The 17,672-nt window shown below is 44.0% G+C and overlaps 1 protein-coding gene across 1 annotated transcript in view; it reads left to right on the top strand.

The window, feature by feature from the left end:
* Positions 1–14,124, top strand: part of MAP2K1 (mitogen-activated protein kinase kinase 1) — a 149,312-nt gene extending 135,188 nt beyond the window's left edge. Inside the window, exons 9-11 of the mRNA XM_069222895.1 lie at positions 252–313; positions 7,328–7,373; positions 11,162–14,124. Coding sequence (XP_069078996.1) covers positions 252–313; positions 7,328–7,373; positions 11,162–11,275 — 222 coding nt within the window. The 3' untranslated portion in view covers positions 11,276–14,124. The remainder of the gene's footprint in view (positions 1–251; positions 314–7,327; positions 7,374–11,161) is intronic.
* The last annotated feature ends 3,548 nt before the right edge of the window (positions 14,125–17,672 follow it).

Below are 17,672 nucleotides of genomic sequence, written 5' to 3'. Positions count from 1 at the left end.
CCCTCGTCACAGAAACCCTGTTTACCAATGTCTCCACAAGACTACTTTTCGAATTCTAGAACACCCATGATTTGAGCCCATATGCCCCGATTCCATTTGCCCCTCGCGCTCACCTCTGCTGATCCTACCTAAAGTAGCACTAACAAGTGGAAGAATTCCTGTATGAGGACGGGTGGCATTTGGGAGTGTAGTATTTGTTACCACCATTGCTTTTCTGTAGATGTAAGTGATAATATTTTTTCTATTTCCAGCCTCCTCCCAAATTGCCTAGTGGAATTTTTGGTCCAGAATTTCAAGACTTTGTGAATAGCTGGTAAGTTTCAGTTTGCACCTTTGGCTACAGTTGCATTGCTGTTAAGCAAGGCCTATAGATACATCACTAACCACCCAACAAATGTCTTGCTAGATAGAGAAATGTCTGTGAGAGCTACTCAGTTGACTCCATATCATTCCTGTCTAAAACAGTACTGCATAATCAAGATCAATTCTGTGAAACTGAGAAGGATCTGTCAAAGACATTCTTAATACAGTGGATGTCATGTAAGATGCAGAAGTGCATTTTCCATGTCTCCATGGACCCCACACATGCCTTTCAGGTACAGCAATATATTTGATAATCATCTGGCTGCAAATTCCTTACCTTAGAATTCTCCCCCAGATGCCAGACCGTATCTGTAATGTTTTCCCAGCAGTACCTCTGCGTGTCGGAAGACTGCGCCGTGCGACTCCATAGCGACGCTGTCCACCAAATGTGACGTCGACTGAGTACATATAATCCCCTCTCCAACAAGCTGACGTCAGTTCCTTCTTTCAACGCAGATCCGGAACGGTTCTTCAGGCTGTTTTTGGCCTATCTCAACCTTGTTCTGTTGAAGAAACAGCGTGTCTTTTTTTCTCATGTTCTCGGGGTTCAAACTTTGTGGGTCCTTTGGCAGGCAGATGTCGGCCACAGATCCTCATAATCTTTGTATGTGGTGCTTCGGGGAACACTATACTCTGAGGATTGCAGCTCCTGCCTTCGCCCAAAGGTGTGAGGGAACGGTGCATGAAGATCCTGACGGCGCAACTGCTGAAGACCCTACATCATCGTCTGTCTCGTTCTAGATCACAGGAGCGATCTGAGACCAATCCAGGAGCTGTTCCCGTGAGCGTACACCTCCCTCAAAGTCGAAGGATAAGAAATTGAAACGCAGGCACTCAGTCGCTGCATCCACCGACGTCATGTAAGTCCTGCATGTTCGATGCCCTCTCCCAGCCTTTGGCTGAGGAGTCGGTGCATTAGTCCACCCGCGCCTCCCTGCTTTCCCTGCTACCGGAGCAACTCTTGACCAGATGCGGGATTACTACAATTTCCTCTATGCCATCTTTGGGCCCCCACCTCCCTCTTATGCGCTTTTGAGCCCCAAGGAGGTGAGAGGTATCCTACCTGAATCCACGCTGACGGGTTCGCCCTCGGCATCAGTTAGGCCTTCTGGATCTGTACATGGGTCTGTGCCAGCTTAGTTGCTCAACCCTTTGGAGTACCCACCCGCAATGCCGGAGTTCGATCAGTTGACGTCAGCGGCGCTGGTCGATGCTGAGACAATCACCCACTCCGATGCCGAGACGACGGCACCAGGCGCACGACAGTGGTGCCATCCGGCTCTTACACCTTCCCCTCTCCTTCTAAACAGTCTCTTGCTGTTTTTCCTGCAGAGGAACAGGCCTTTGGAGGTCAAGGAGAGGAGTGGGGTTTAGGAACCCAATGTACCAGACTGTCCAGCCGCCTCACAGAGCTGGGTGAGGCTAGTGGCCTTGAGTACTCACCAGTTTCATACACAGACGGTACACTGCCGGACTAGAGAAACTGCACAGGCCCCAAGGTTGTGTCTGAGCGGCAGTCACTGCCACTCAGACCAATCTTGGCACTGCTTACATGCTATGTCTAGCATGTAAGCAGCGTCAGGATTGCTGGGGAGCCTCTTCTGGTGTCCCAGCAAATGGCAGACACCAGAACAGGAAAGGAGGACAAGCGAGGCAGCAGGAGAGGGCGGCGGCGGCGGCAAATGGTAAGTTTTTGTTTTTAAAAAAAAATGTATTACCCCGTCCCTGTCGTCCCACTACCCCTTGATAGCTGCGGCAGCTGCTACTGATAAATACTGCATGCATTCTGAGACGCTTTTCCCATGCGTTGTGGGATTCAGTGGCACGCCTGCTGCCTTCACTTATCGAGGGGACCCAGAGCGAACTCACTCTAGAATGGGTGAGAGGCAGCTAAGTTTGCAATAAAATGTGGTATGGGTACCACCGACTCAGTAGGTCAAGCCATAGCTTATTCGGTATCGCTGCACCGTTATGCCTTCCTACCCCACGCTAGCTTTTCGGAGGCTGTCCAAACCACCCCGGAGGACATGCTCTCCGAAGGCGCCTGGCTGTTCAGCACACATGCCAATTCTGCTTTGCAGTCCTTTAGGGACAGTCTTGTGGAAAAGTATCTTAAATATATCTATTCCTGTACCCTCCCTTTTTTTCCGCTTCATCTGAACCATTTTAGCTTCTGGTGGCACCCTTTGGAGTGTTCCTGCCTTGTTCAAGTGTTACTATTATTTCTTAAGGCCTGTCGATGACAGCTTTTCACTGCCGCTATTTAGGAGGTATTTTCTTTGTGGCCCCAAGTGGGTTTAACACCTGATAGAACAGGTTTTTGTTTCTTTTTTTCTGTAGATGGACTTTATGCCCAAGAGATAGTTACCTACATGGTATGTTCCCTGCTCTGGGTGGAGCACCTTCTGTATGCCTTATAGGCATTGCTAGGTACATTGTAGTACTTTTAGTATCCCTTATAGTGACCTTATAATTATGACTCCTTGGAAGCCTTTGTACATGGCTCACCACTTTGCTTTTATCTTTGAAGCATTACTTCTGCTTCTCTTTCTAGGGTTGTTCTACTTCTCACAAGTCATACTTACATTTCCATGCAGAGCAGTGGGGCAAGTGGTAACGCCATTTGACATCCATGCGTCCTTGCACTTCTTTCTCAAGTTGCTCTCGCTCTACCTCAGCAGCATGGACTCTTGCCGCTGGTCCGCCCAGCACTAGTGGTACACAGGTTCAACTTCCTTCTTGTGTTCTCTATAGAATGGGATTTTTCCTTCATCCTTGTACCTTGCTGGTCTTCTTTGTTTGTGGCATGTTGCCTAGGTTAGTCTGTGAGGATCATGATCATAGCATTCTTCTCTTGTGTCGCCAGTCTAGTCATTACATTGACTCTTCACGGCAAGGAGATGTATGATACTTATCGTTTAGAGGCAAGGTTCTGTAACTTTGCTGCTACAGGCACCTCTTGTTCAAGAGTCCCCACACCACTCACAGCCTCAAGATGTCTACATATATCTATTCTTAAGGCGCTGCCATGTGGCAATCTTCTGTGTTGATGGCTATTTCCCATCTTGCGGTGGATACCTGGTTGTTTACGCATGTTCCTTGAACATTGTGGTTCTGTCTTTCTTGCAATTAGTTTATAATGGGGATTGGTTATTCCCTTCGGTCACAGTCTCCCTGGTTGATTCCTTTCACTCTACTCTACATGGTGTCATAATAATTGTAGCCCTCTGGGGGTAGTTATAATGCTTCTTCGTTATTGTTATGGTTCCTTACTTCTTAAGGGAATATTCCCCTCTTGCTGTGGCCCTCACTTCCTTCAGAAGATGCCTGTATATATTAGTATAATGAAGGCAGTAGATGTGCTTTGTCATATAACGTCCAGTGGTTTTAATGTTTCATATTTCCTGTAGGAACATTATTTCTTATAATCAATCAACAATTGTTGCTCTTTTATAGGTTGTAACTTCTTTCATTGATTCAGATTTTACTACGTTGTTTTCAGTTTGCGGACACTCACTTTGTGGGGTTTCATCCATAGAGGACTATGTATTTTACCTTACATTCTTTACTTCGTCCAATTTTTTCACACCTGCTGTCTTCTTTTAAGCTTTTGATATCAGCAACCCGATTGTGGGCAAGTCAGTCAGTTGGCATTGGTTTCAGTGCTTCTGCAGCCTTTATTTTACTGGTGTGTGTGATATCCTCCACACACTCCATCCTCTTATATAAGTACTGTCTTGATGATTACTCAGCTCGATCCTCATATATATTTATGACATCACCATAGTGGCGGCTTCTGTCTGTGGCAGATATATGTGTGTGTGTGTGTGTGTGTGTGTGTGTGTGTGTGTATATGTATATATATATATATATATATATATATATGTGTGTGTGTGGTTCCTTTTGTTGTTATATAGACAATCATCTTTCTTTTCCTCCTTTGTGCTTTATACTTTCTAGATGGTCCCAGACGTGTTAACATTATCTCTGGCAGTTTTTTTCTTGGGACAAGTGTTGTTTCTAGACCAGTATTTGTTGGTGTTCTCTTCCCCATATTTCTATTAAAGCATTGTTCAATGATTTCTTCATCACATATAGGTTCTTGAGTTCCTCGTTATCTATGCTTTTACAGAGCAGGTTTGGCTAAAATAATGGCTTTCTGTGGCAAAGAGCTATAGCTCAGTGGCATTGCCTGTTGACTCTGGGCCTCCATGTATTGGCCTTACATGGGTTCAGTCCTACCTTGGGTGCAGGTAGTTTTCATGTCCATATTGTCTGTTGTCTTTGTACACGTTTGTTCCACTGCCATGGTAATGCTGTTCCCATGCTTGTCAATGCTGTTATAATTTTACTTGAATGTGGTCCTTTCCACAGTTCTTATGGTGTGGCATATATTCTTACTCACCTAAATTCCTAGGAGTATCCTGTCTCTTTTCTACACTGGCTTGTTCTAGTCAGTGATTTTTAGTAGGATCATTTGTGATCTGCATTAAAATCTGCTATGCATTGGCAAGAAGCAACTCCCTGAGGGCTTGCGTCTTCATTCTACCAGTCAGATCTGCAAACACTGCATTAGATTGCAGAGTTCCGTTCCTGGATATATGCCAGGCATATGCCAGGCACCGTGGCTTCCCTGCACTAGTTTAACTAATTTTAGCATCTGAACAGTCAGGTCCATTGTGATGGACATTTTGCCCATCGGCCCTGCAGGATTTCCTGTCTGAAATTGGTCCGCAGACCCACCTCAGTGGATGGTGTTGCTTTGGTATCTAATTCTAAGGTAAGGAGATATGTTCTAGTCACAGATTCCTTACCTACCCACCCATCCTCCTTGCTCTGCAAACTGATTTCTAAGGGCAGGGACTCCACTTACAGTTCTTTCTCTGTCGGTGATCCCATTCTTGGCATTAAGATTCCTTCATTGAGAGTTCATAATTAATTGACACAGAGATGTTTCTTTTTTGATACACTGTTTCCAAAGTCTGTTTCTTTAAGTGGCTTTGAGTTTTTGGCACGGAAAACAGTCACTGATAAACTGACGTCAGCGAGGGGATTATATGGACTTGGTCAACATCACTTCCAGTGGACGACGTCTCTATGGAGTCGATGACTCCCTTTTCTGACGCGCAGAGGTAGTGCTGGAAAAACATTTCTGGATCCAGTCTGGCACCTGGGGGAGAATTCTAAGGTAAGGTATCTGGATCCTGCCTCTACCATATCAGGCGTTACCGAAGGCAAGTAACTTGTTCATCTTTCATACTCCTCTTTGAAGGTCATGTGCAATACTAGAATCCCGTTGGAACTCATCACTTGAACCCAGGTCCTGATATATATATATATATATATACATATATATATATATATATATATATATATATATATATATATATATATATATACATTGATGTATTATTCCAATTATAAGTCTTCCACTGCACTAGGGCAGGTCCCGTGGGATATAGTAATGCCGTTTGGCAGTGTTATCTTGAGGATATTTGGGGTCCTGAGCAAGGTGTATTCTAGAGCCCATGTATGGAACAGCTTTAAGTTTGTTACCCATTTTCAGCTAAATTAAGCACTAATGTGGGGTGTGTTTGAAAAATTGAGGTAAAGAGATGGGGAGAAAGGGAGAGAGAAAGTTGGGGTTTTACTGATTTGTGAGGTAGAGAAGGATGGCATACAACAGTTCAGAGCTAGAGAGAGATGAAATAGAGGAAGGTGAGGTGGCTAGGGAGGCAGAGAGCAGCATGGACAAAAGCAGGCAGGTAAGAGTATGTTACATGGAGGAAGAGAAGTAGAGAGAGGTAAAGAGTGTGAGCAGTGGAGAAAGAGAGATGACAGAGCAACAGATAAGAGAGGGACTAAAGTGGAGGTAGCGGCTCAGGGATCGCTATAGCAAATCATAATTAAACGTGAGTAGCAAGAGGTGGAGAAGGAGACAGAAGAGAACAAGAGGAAAACAGAGAGAAAGGGTCTTGTGACTGTCCCATTCCCATTCGTCTCTTCAATTTGACCCTCTATCATTGGTACATTTAAGGTCTGAGTGGGTACAATTGGGTCCATAAGAGTTTCTCCATTTACACAAAGAGGTCCTATCAGGTACCCAAATGCTCCTTGAAGTAACTTTGGTCTTTGAAATATTTTGTAAGGTTCAGTAATGCCACGGGAGTATTGTCCTATGAAAAGTCTGACAAACACAGCAGTGCCCATTAGATCTTTAAGGTCATGTCACATACTGTAATGCCCTTTAGAGTAACCTTACCCCATGAATGGTTCCTTCAATCTATGAAGATTCTGTCCAATACAATAATCCACATTAGAACTCATTAGTTGGCCAACTAAGGGAAGTCTGAAAGATTAATTCCTATTAGAGTAACTCTATTGGCCTGTAAAGGTCTTTTTGGATGTGGTAATTCCCATTAGAGCAAACTCAATTTATGTGTGAAGTTTCTGCCAGATACTGTGCTGCCCATTAGAGTAACTTCTTTGACCCATAAAATTTTAGTCAGATACAGTAATATCAATGAGAGTACCTCTCTCGTCATCTGAAGGCCATATCAGATATGGTAATGCGCCTAAGACAGCAACTGCAGCTTTGTCACTAGGGCTGGCGTGTGCAACGAATCCTTTGGGCAATATGTGTCCACTCTAAGAGGATCCCTGAGAGGAGAAGGGAAACAGGGCTTGAAAACGAGGGGTTTCGCACTGCTTCTCGAAAGCGTGTTTTTGTTTTCTTTTTTGGGGGGGGGGGGGGGGGTGAGGGGGGCAGTGTTTGAAAGGACCTCACCAAATTGAGAACCCACTGGGTCTCCAACAGAACCCAGACCTATTCCTCATGCTCATAGTGGGATAACACCCTGAAATGTGTGCAAAGGCAACATTTCAGTGCTCTATAAAGTATTTGAAATAATTCAACAAAAAATACAGTGATACATATAAAACCTCTTGCTTTTTATTGTTTCAGTTTGGTGAAAAACCCAGCGGATCGAGCCGACCTGAAACAACTAATGGTAAGTGACATGTGTAGAAGTACATTGAGAGTGATGTGTGTAGATTGGCTAGTGTCAGTACGTGGATGTAGCCATAAAAATTGTCTCAGCATTTCCCCTTCTTAGTGCTGCTTTCCTTTCTGATGCATGTTGCTGATTAATTGAAATTTGAATTGTGTAGGGTTTTCTTTCATTTGAAATCTAGATAGGTTCGACTGAATCATTTTACATCATGGGGGCCCCTACTTAAAGAATGTATTCTGTTCCCCAACATGTGTTTTAATACGAGTAAACTGCTTTTCACCCACTTACAGTGACCTCTGAGTGCTTGTATATCTGAGGCTGCAAGTCTTTTGATTTTAACTAGATGGAATGTTACTGAACACATATTTAAGAAGAGCCACAGCCTGAGATTTGATCTCTTCTGGACTGGCAGTGGAGGCAGCCATGACAGCAGACATCCAGTGTCTGATTACTAAATTTCAAGTCCGATAAACAGCAGTGTTTTGAACCATTTGAAGACATAAGTAGTATTTAGCAACAATCTCAAGAATTTAACACACTGGCGTTGCCTACTCGTCAAATCATTAAGGTATGGATAATGGTGCCTCTTGTGGCCCAATAGATGTGGTGTAGGATCTAACAGAGAAGCATAAGGTGATGAATAAAACAGATTTAACAAACTGCGCTGAGCCATAAGGGCGAAGAGTTTAAAAAGCATCCTCCATTTTGAGATGGGCTTTTAAGGCAGTAGATCGTTTTCAGGATAAGCAGGCAGAGGAAGAAAGGATGGATTATTGTGCGAGGAGGTGTTTATTGTGTCTAAATTTGAGACAGCCTTAAGACATCCATGTGTGGGTAATGTTGATGGGTACCCACTCTGTTATGTTTGAATAACAAAAGAACGGGATACTGGTCGAGTGGATCATAGAAGGGTCAGAAATAAACATTAAAGAGGAGCCCATAGAGACCTGAAGACCCTCCTGACTATGCCCCAAGACGTCAAATGTTCGAAAGAAAGAAGAAATGATATGGGGCCATGGAGGTCATCTGTTCCTAGAAACAACTGGCCACCCTTACAGCAAACAAAGTGGCACATTCATTGCTGCTGCACGAGGGATGCATCTTTCGAAGAACTATTGGTGTCGGAGGGAAGTCCGAAAAATGACAAAGTAATAGTTAGGTCAGCTATCAGTGCCCACAGGGGATCTTGAGTGCCTCTTGTGATGTATCTTCTTTCTAACTTGGGCACAAGAGCACTAAAGTGCCTGAAGGTCTAAAGGATCCGGTCAGATGCAGTATCTACCAAAACTGGGACGGTTTTCTAATTGCTGCTATAGGAAAAATCTGGTATGGTCGCACTTAGAGTGGAGTGAAAGTCTTCAGTTCTTCTGATAGTTTCCTCCCCAAGTATCATGTGGGTTTTTTCTATTTTTCTTTTTTAACCGAAACAAAGCATTGTTCTTGTAATTTGTATTCTTCTTGTTCTGTGGGGAAGCCTTTTTCTCTTTAAACTACCATAAAGTGGCAGGCAGTGCCCATTCCTCTGAGTTATGGTAAAGTCTGACCAGCAATCTCCTCTTTGTGCTCCTATAGGACTGGCAAGATTGTCAGTCCAGTCCCTAACTAATATCGGTACTGGTAACCTCAAAAAGCTGGAATCTGTAGCAAGGAGGGCTTACTTTAGTTTGCACACTATCAGGAGTGAGCTTGTGCGATTTTTCTTCTCTGAGGGCGCAAGATGAGACTGTCAGCTATATAACAGGAATGCAGTCCCTTGGTGGCACCATTCAAGTGACATAAACAAAGGTTCCAGTCTAAAAGCAATAAAAAGTCTCTTCAATGGACCAGATATCTGCTTTCCCGTATGGGCATTGGGAAAGGGACGAGGCACATAGAACGTATCTGGTCCCCTGGTAGAGAGACCACATAGGCAAAAGAAAATTCAGCCAGGCAGATGTTGAATAGTAGGGCGATGTGACTTCAGTTTTCTTATCTAATTCCTAGGTGCATGCTCACCCATACCAGTCATCATTTAGCTTTAAAGAGTAAACATGAGCCACAAACATGATGGAGTACCTTGTTCCGTTTGTTTTAGTGCTAGTCAAGTTGACCATCATGTTTGTTTGCGGTGCCCCCATCGGAGTTGAGGCTGCCAGTGTAAGAACATCAGACCATTCGCCATACTGTGGGGAAACCCTGGCGATCCAGAAAGAAATTTTTTTCAAAACGACCCTCCCACACCCTGGTAGAAAGTTTTTTTGTTTTTTTTTCACAAACAAAATCCCACTATAGGTTTTCTTTAGGAAACAATTACGTTTGCTAAGCTGCCCCTTAAAAAATGGTGGCCACTCACCAAACATTCAGTGCCTTCATGGGAGCTGTGGTGTTGACGGTTCCTCCAAAGGCAGATAGCTACAGGGACGGCAGAGATCTCTAAAGGTGGTGGGGGCTAGTCCAGCCAGGGTAGTGGAGGAAGTGATCTTCACCACTGTTAGGGTCAGCGAATACTTTAAATAAGGCCCTGTGTCCCTGATTTCAGCTTTGGAGGGCAATGATACTTCCAGTAGGACTGTTCTTTATTGAGTATCTAAACGTCTGGTTACAGCCACCTCCATGTTCTGGAGGCTCACACTCGTAACAGGTGTCCTGTAATTCGAGAAGTTATGACTTACACAGTTCAATTCTGTAAGGTTGAATGGATCCAAGTGTGATCAAACAGAGCAGAGAGCAACCAAAGTTTGCAAAACATTGTGGAGATGTGGCTGGCCTAGTGGAGCTTCTGCTTTTCTCTGCAGAAGACATGGCTTCCTAAATCAGACCAGATGGCCCCTATTCGGCCACTGCATAAGCAAATGGAAAGCAATAAACCTGAAGGTGTCTTTGCCACTCTAAAATTCCAAAGCAGAAGAAAACGTATTATGTGTGTGTGTGTGCTAGAGGAAAGTGGACTGAGTACAAGTGAGTATTTCATGGGTGTAGGGAGGAGATAAAGGTGGACATTTGGTGACTTTCTGTGAAAGTTGAGTGCTTAATCTTCCTAGTGTGTCAGTTTAGGCTTTATAAAATGGGACTCAGTGGTACTTGCTTTATTAACCTGGCTATCAGGAAGCACAATGAAAGCAAGTTGCCAAGTTTGTGAATATCATCACTTGCAACATGAGAGCATTGGCTTTCAAAGTGTACTTGGCCACTTAATTCCGTGAAAAGGTGTCGCTACCCATAAAGACAAGCTAACAATGAAGTTGATGCCCGTGCACATTGCCAACTAATGGAGAAGTAACACCATATCTCCTAACTCGAAACACTTGTTCAAAGAAAAACCACTTGCAAACATCCAAGTCCAACACTAGATGGTAAAGGTGTGCAGAGCATGTGACTGTACTGCATTATACGCCGCAAACAGATGCTTTCATGGTAAATAACATTATCCTTCTCCTGACGGGTCTGATCTAAGCTCTGGGTTGCATCAAGCAAGAGTACATTGGCCACACATGCAATTACAACTGGGAATGTTTGTTGTTTGTGATCAGCTGGAGGTATTCAGTGACATGGAAGCTGATAATATGGTGTTTCAGGCCACTGAAAGTGAGATGTTTTTTATGAAAGGCAATTAGATGTGCTGTAGAGGTGGACATATGCCACAGTTGGCCTGTGCCTCGGGAAATCTGTTAAGGCCAGAGCTAAATACATCAGATCTCAGAGCCACTGGCCTGTTGGTTTGCTGATATTTTTCATAAGCTACCTTGCTTCTGCTAGTACTATGAAGCTTTTCTTTGAACTACTCCTCTTTCTTTCACATCCCCCAGGTTCACAACTTCATCAAGAAATCTGAAATGGAGGAAGTGGATTTTGCAGGCTGGCTGTGCTCAACCATTGGCCTCCGCCAACCAAGTACCCCAACACATGCTGCCAGCCACTGAGCGTGTTGGATGGAGAAGTTCAAGGGCAGATGTCGGGTGCTACATTTCTGCAGCTAACAAAGTGCCACCTATGTCAGTTTTCTACCACCGTGAACTGTTTAGTGTTTCGTATTTTTTCTTTGCATCTCAAAGGAAGGATAGTCTGCTACAGCATGTGCCAAATCATTACTGGTTTTGATCATTTGTGGGGCTGATAAATATTCATTGATCGATATACTAATCGATGGTTAAGGGTTCCATTGTAAATGTATTTGGTAGGCATGGTTGGCTTACAGCTTATACATCAGGCTGATCAAGGAGAACCTCCACTAACTTCCACCAAAACCATCCTTTCTCTTGGTGTGTGTTTACTGTGATGCTCTCCACAGTTGTAAAGTTGAGCTTCATATTCCTACTAACCACAGGTGCATAATTTTACTTACTGCTGACAGGCGCCGTAGTGTTGGGCTTAGCATGTCACCAGAATTCCACTGGTAATGGTTGAGTTGCTTTTTCTGAAAGTCCATGCAGTGTATTTTTCAGTGCAGTGTTGCACATATTTGGGAGGCAGAGATGGTTCCCTGGGTTTTGGTTGGGCATGTTTTCGTGTGCCGCTGTAAAGTGAACCTACAGCATTGAAGAATCCTCCTGAGAGACTGTGCAGCATAGCTCCATGCCAAGTTCAGAAAGGTCCCTGGTTCAGGAGACATCAGGTTTCTGGGAGAGACAGTTTTTAGGAAGCTTGCATATTATGGAAAATTTCAGATTCAAAGGAAAGTTCAAGTAGCTCTCATGTTTGGAAAGATCCCAGGGTCAAAAGATTAAAAGTATACAAAAATACCCAATTTTGAAGAAACTGGGTTTGGGCAGCGTTCAGGTTCTGATAGCTCCCCAGAGTGGGGAGGGGGTAATGGGTTTTAGTTCAAAGGATCAAAAACATCAACAGAACCTACGTCTCCTACACCTTCCCCTTTCTCCCACCAGAGGCTCAGATGCTGAGTTAACCCATTTAAGATGCTACTTGGTTCATGAAGATCCTAATTTCAAAGAGGTCTTAGTTGCAGATAAGTCCTAGATTTGGCAGAATTGCTGGGATTAAGAAGACACCAGGGTCCAGTTTAGAAAGGCTTCAGGTTAAGAAAGGTTCAGTGACCTGGGTTTATAAGGATTCTAGGATATGGAACATTCTGAGTGGGTTAAGTTGATCTGTTTTGGGATGTCTGAGCTTCAGCATGATGTGGGTTCAGTAAGCTGCAGGACTGAGTGAGAACTTCAGTTAAGCAGCCTCTTACCTTTTCTGCAGGCTATTAGTCAGTGCTGATTATCCTTTTGAAGTAAGTCTCTTCATGCTCGGGCTCACTCAGAACTATCTATCTGGTTCCACAAACTTACTCTAGAAGCCACTGAAGCTCTACTCGTACAAAAAGCCATGCAATCACTTGCACTAGGAGCCACACAAGCACTTACACCTCACATCATCTACACACTCAGGCTAAGAGCAATCAAGGTATCACATGGAACAACCCAGGCACTTGTGAAGCCACCCAAGCACTCACCCATGGAGCCATCAATACACTCGCCTAGGAATACGCTAACATCGCACCATAAAAGTATTCACATCTGGCAACAAACATACAATCTGTCACTCTTGGGTCTGTAGATGTCAGCACTGGTTGGGCTGAGTGATGGATTCTTGGCTGGCAGTTTTAATTTTAGCAGTGAAAACTTTGTCTTGCCTTTGAAAATGAGAGGAATAGCGGGTAACAGGAGAAAGGACAGTTAGGATGTCTTTGAATATCCTGCGTGCCCTCCTAATCAACCTCTTACGTATAGTTTTCAAAAACGCACCAGAATGTACTTTCTGTTTGCCGAGACTGGTGAGTGTGATCCAGCTTAAGTGAATGCATACATCCGTATTGTCTTGTACTGTATTGCAACATTTCTATAGAGATTTCCACCTCTTGTTCAGGTCACAAAGCCCTTTGCAAATCAAGAGTCGATGTTTATGATTCCTAGGTCCATGGTGGAGAAAGCCCCCTTTCATACCTGGACTGACGTACAAGTTCCATTTTTTTAAACTTTACATTTACTAATTTTTAGGTGTTTCTTAGATGCATTAACTGAGAAACCCAAAGGGAGTCTTAGGTTTGTACTTTTGTGAGGCTGTTAGAGGTGGAGCGGGATCAGTCACATGTCTGGACCCCTTAAAGCGTGTCTGCCTTCTTGCCAAAAAAAAACCCTAGTGTGGTGCAGGTCTTTCGAATGGAGTGCACCAAATGCCAGACTGGTCATTCTTATAACATGGACAAAAGACCTTTGGTGTTTTATTTATTTAATGTTTTTATCATTGCTTAGCTCAGTGGTGTACTGACTTCAGAATAAAGAAAGCCTTGAAGATCCCATTTGGTCATCTTATTGGACATTCATAGTCTGACTCCGCAAAGGACCCATTTACACCATGAGGCTTAAAATAGAACCCTAACTGCAACCTTAATACCGCATCATGTCATAGGGTGCAAGGGTTCCCTGCTTTTTATCATTACCCCAAGCACTGCCAGGTGTTCGGCCTTTTTCTGCACTGCTACTTTCTGAATTTTGTTTAGATATTTTTTAAATACTTCAATGTTATAAAGTGGTGTATGGTGCATTTCCATTTGTTTGTGACTGCATGCATTTTAAATGTAGTTTTAAGTTCTTTTCTTAAGGTGCTCCACAGGATCAAACCGAAATGTCTGTCTGATTGCCTTCCTTCCATCAGTCCGTTTTAAGAATATATTGTAAAACAAGTGTATCTAGAAAGGAAGAAAAGCCTATCAGCTAAGTAATGTCTAAGACTAAATCATGAATTCTAATAAATGTACTATAAAGAGGTTGACATTGTGTGATTTAAAAAAAAAAAAACGTGGTGATCATTCACTGTTTTGTAATCAGGTTAGTAAAAGCCGTACAAAGGTTTCTCTCTCTTTATCATTCTCATTTTGTTTCTCTCGCTCGCAAGGCTGCACGATTCAACAGTGTGCTAATGTACAGAATGTTGTAGGGTCTGTGGCTCTCTTAGTTGGTTGAGTGACGATTCCTTTAAAATGTCCTTGGTGTGGGAAGCTTTCAATTGGTGGCTGAAACGTTTTTGTATGCTCGAGGGGCACAGAAAGGATAGTGGCGCTATATAAGTGTAATTAGTCAGTTAGAGGTAGCAGGTGAATGAAGGATTAAGCAGTCCGGATACTAGGGCATGATAATTGTAAGTGGGAGGTCTGGCCTTCCGGCTGGCAGTTAACTTGTCAGATGAGGGTGGAAATTGTTTAGAAAAAGGATGGATGAGTAATGGGGGAATGGCTTGGTGAAGAAGATGACATCCTGGTGGCCATCTTGGTGGAGGTTTGCTGGTCGATGTTTGTTTTGTCTGAGAAGGGGTTGACATGTTTTCACAGTGTTGGATTGAATTACAGGTGGGGGAAGGCTTTTACGTTCTGGTCGGGAGTTGTAATAATTCTTTTGTGTAGTGTGTTGTAATTATACCTTTGCATTGGGTCTTTCAAACGTTAATGCAGTCTTGTAGTATCTTATTTGTCATTTGTGTGTTAGTTTGTTCCTTCTGTTGTATGAGGATTGCCATTTCCTTTCTAGCACTCTGATTCTGTATTCAAGGTTTGTTGCTGCTATATCAAACCTTTTGCCTCTTCTGATGCGTTTTTTTGTGGCTTCTTTGAGACTGCTGTCTTCCTTTTCCAGTATGTTTCTTAAATCTGGGACAGAACATAAAATATCAGGACCAGTCCAGGTGGCTCAGTTGAATAATGTATCCACTTTGGGGGATCTGTATTTGACATCATGGTTACATGTTCAAATCTCAGTGGACCCACTTAGCCTGTCATTCTAAGGTCGAGAAAATGAGTTAGGTAACCAAAAACCTCTCTTAGTCAGCAACAATATACCTCAAGGGGTGAGCATGCCCTTTACAGATTCATGTTATGTTGTGTTTGTTGAAGACCCATACCAAAATGAGACTAGCAGTTAATGGCCAATTTGGGTTGCTGTTTTTAAGATTTTTTTTGGGCTACATGTACGTAGCTGAAGAATTGCGTGTCGGAAATAGCGAAAACGGGATGTAAGTAGAAATCGCAAATCCATTTTGCAATTCGGTGCGGAGTCTCATCGCAATTTGCGAAATAGCACATGGGTGTGGCCCGGAGTCGCAAATTGCAACTGTGTCACAAATCACCTCCTACAGCCATTGAGACCACACTTCAGCCGGAAGCTGTCGTAGGAATTGGGGACCTGGACAGTTCAGCACTGGGAACATCCAAAAGTAAGTAGCAAATCTCACTTATTTACACCATTCAATGCACCATGCACACAACCACAGTACACAAAAGCATGCATCATCCACAATTGTTCCATGCCTATATTACAACCTACATAACAATGCATTATGGGCAATGTAGTACAGTAGTCCAACTTTTGAAGGAATATTTATTTTGATACACCACACATATGAGAGGCACTGACAGTGTATCCCCTGTGTCCCACAGGTCTCCCACAAGTATCCACGATGACCCTAGTATGCAGGGAGATGAATCTGCCACCATCACAGCAGACAAGGCGGCCAGTGTATCTGCTGGGGAGTGCATGACTACACCACTTGTCCACCAGGCACGTGAGACCACCGAGGAGACAGATGTGGACACTGAGGCAACCTGACACCGGGGCCACAGATGATTGTGAGTCGGCCACATAGATCAGCTGGGTCTGGGCAGAGACGGCGACATCAAACACAGTCAGCAGGTGAGGAGGATGACTGGAGGCATCCTTACTGAGCAGTCGCCACCTGCAAAATAAACATATGCGGTTAATGAACAGGAACTTGCACAGACTACAACAGACCCTCTCACAGGGATTTGCCAATGTTGAAACACAATTCACCACCATAAACAACAATATGGGAAACCTCACCACCGCCTGTAATGACCTATGCAGGGAAATGGTAGTGGATAGGGCCCATGCAAGGCGCAGAGAGCGCAACACTGCTCCCGTTTGGACCGGCTGAGTCAGTCGATTGGCCGCCTTGCAACTATAACTACCTGCCTGTCATACGTCAACAGTTCATTATTACATTCCTGACCTTAAAGGGATATGTTTTTTGCACAACCTGGCTATGTGTGTCTTACATATGTGAGTGCTGTAACAGTTGCCATGTACCTGCCAAAGTAGTGAGTTGCAATGTGGTCCCGTCTCCGTCTGCCCTGCATTGCGATTCTACCATCCCCAGGCTGTCGTTGTGGTGGCTCTTGTGCCTCATCCTCCGAATCTGTGTCATCTAGAGTTAGATGTAGTCCACGTCTGGTTGCTATATTGTGTAGGATGGCTCATGTCGCCACAATCTTGCATGCAGTCTCTGGGGCATACTGGAGTGCCCCTCCACTTTTGTGCAGGCATCGAAAACATGACTTCAACATGCCAGAGGTCCTCTCAATGACGGTTCTGGTTCGCCGATGTCCAATGTTGTAGCGCCTCTCATTCTGATGGCAGGTGTTAGCTATGGTGTGAGTATCCATGGCCTCAGAGCATATGCACTGTCACCTGTGGAACAAACCTGCAGATATGAGAATGGCTTCACATGGTTATGCAGTGACATGTATTTATGACATTGGTGTGTACTACACAGTACATAATAAATATCCTTCACCAAACTCCCCACGTTCTAGGCGTTGGTGTATCCCACTGTGCCTGAATATGTATGCATCATGTGTGTTTCCTGGAAATTTTGCCACTATATCAGTTATTACATTATGGGCATCACATACCACCTGGATGCTGAGTGAGTGAGTACATTTCCTCTTGTGGAACACATATTCCATATTTACAGGTGGGCAAATGGGTATATGTGTCCCGTCCACACACCCTATTACATGGGGAAAGTTAGCAATTTTGTAGAAGTCCAATCTGGTGTTGTGTATTTCCTCCTCATTCCTGGGAAGCTATATGTATCTGGACATGTGTGCGAGTATGGCATCTAAGAACTGTCTAAAGAATCGTGACAGGGCACTTTGGGACACCCCAACAGCAACAGCAATCACCCCCTGGTAGCTACCCGAGGCCAAGAGGTGCAGTGATCAGAGCACTTGCACATGTGTGGGGATGGAGCAGCTGCGCAAGGTCTGGCGTTCTAGGTTTCAGCAGTTCAATAATCTTGAACATAACTGCGCTGCTTAGTCTGTATTTGTCATATATTTCCTCCTCAGTTTGTTGAAATATGGTCTGCCTGGGTCTGTATATCCTCTCCTGTCGCCGCCTCCTCCTCCTCTACTGGGCAGCCTGGACTCTCCTCCTCCATGCAATCACCTAGAGGGCAGCCATTTTGAGAAACCCAGATGCCTTCTGGGTCTGCTTTTATACTTTCGTTCTGGTTACCCACCTG

Source organism: Pleurodeles waltl, chromosome 3_1, assembly GCF_031143425.1.
Source record: "Pleurodeles waltl isolate 20211129_DDA chromosome 3_1, aPleWal1.hap1.20221129, whole genome shotgun sequence".
NCBI lineage: Eukaryota > Metazoa > Chordata > Amphibia > Caudata > Salamandridae > Pleurodeles > Pleurodeles waltl.
The sequence above is the reverse complement of the archived record's forward strand: the minus strand, read 5'-3'. Positions and strand labels throughout refer to the sequence as shown.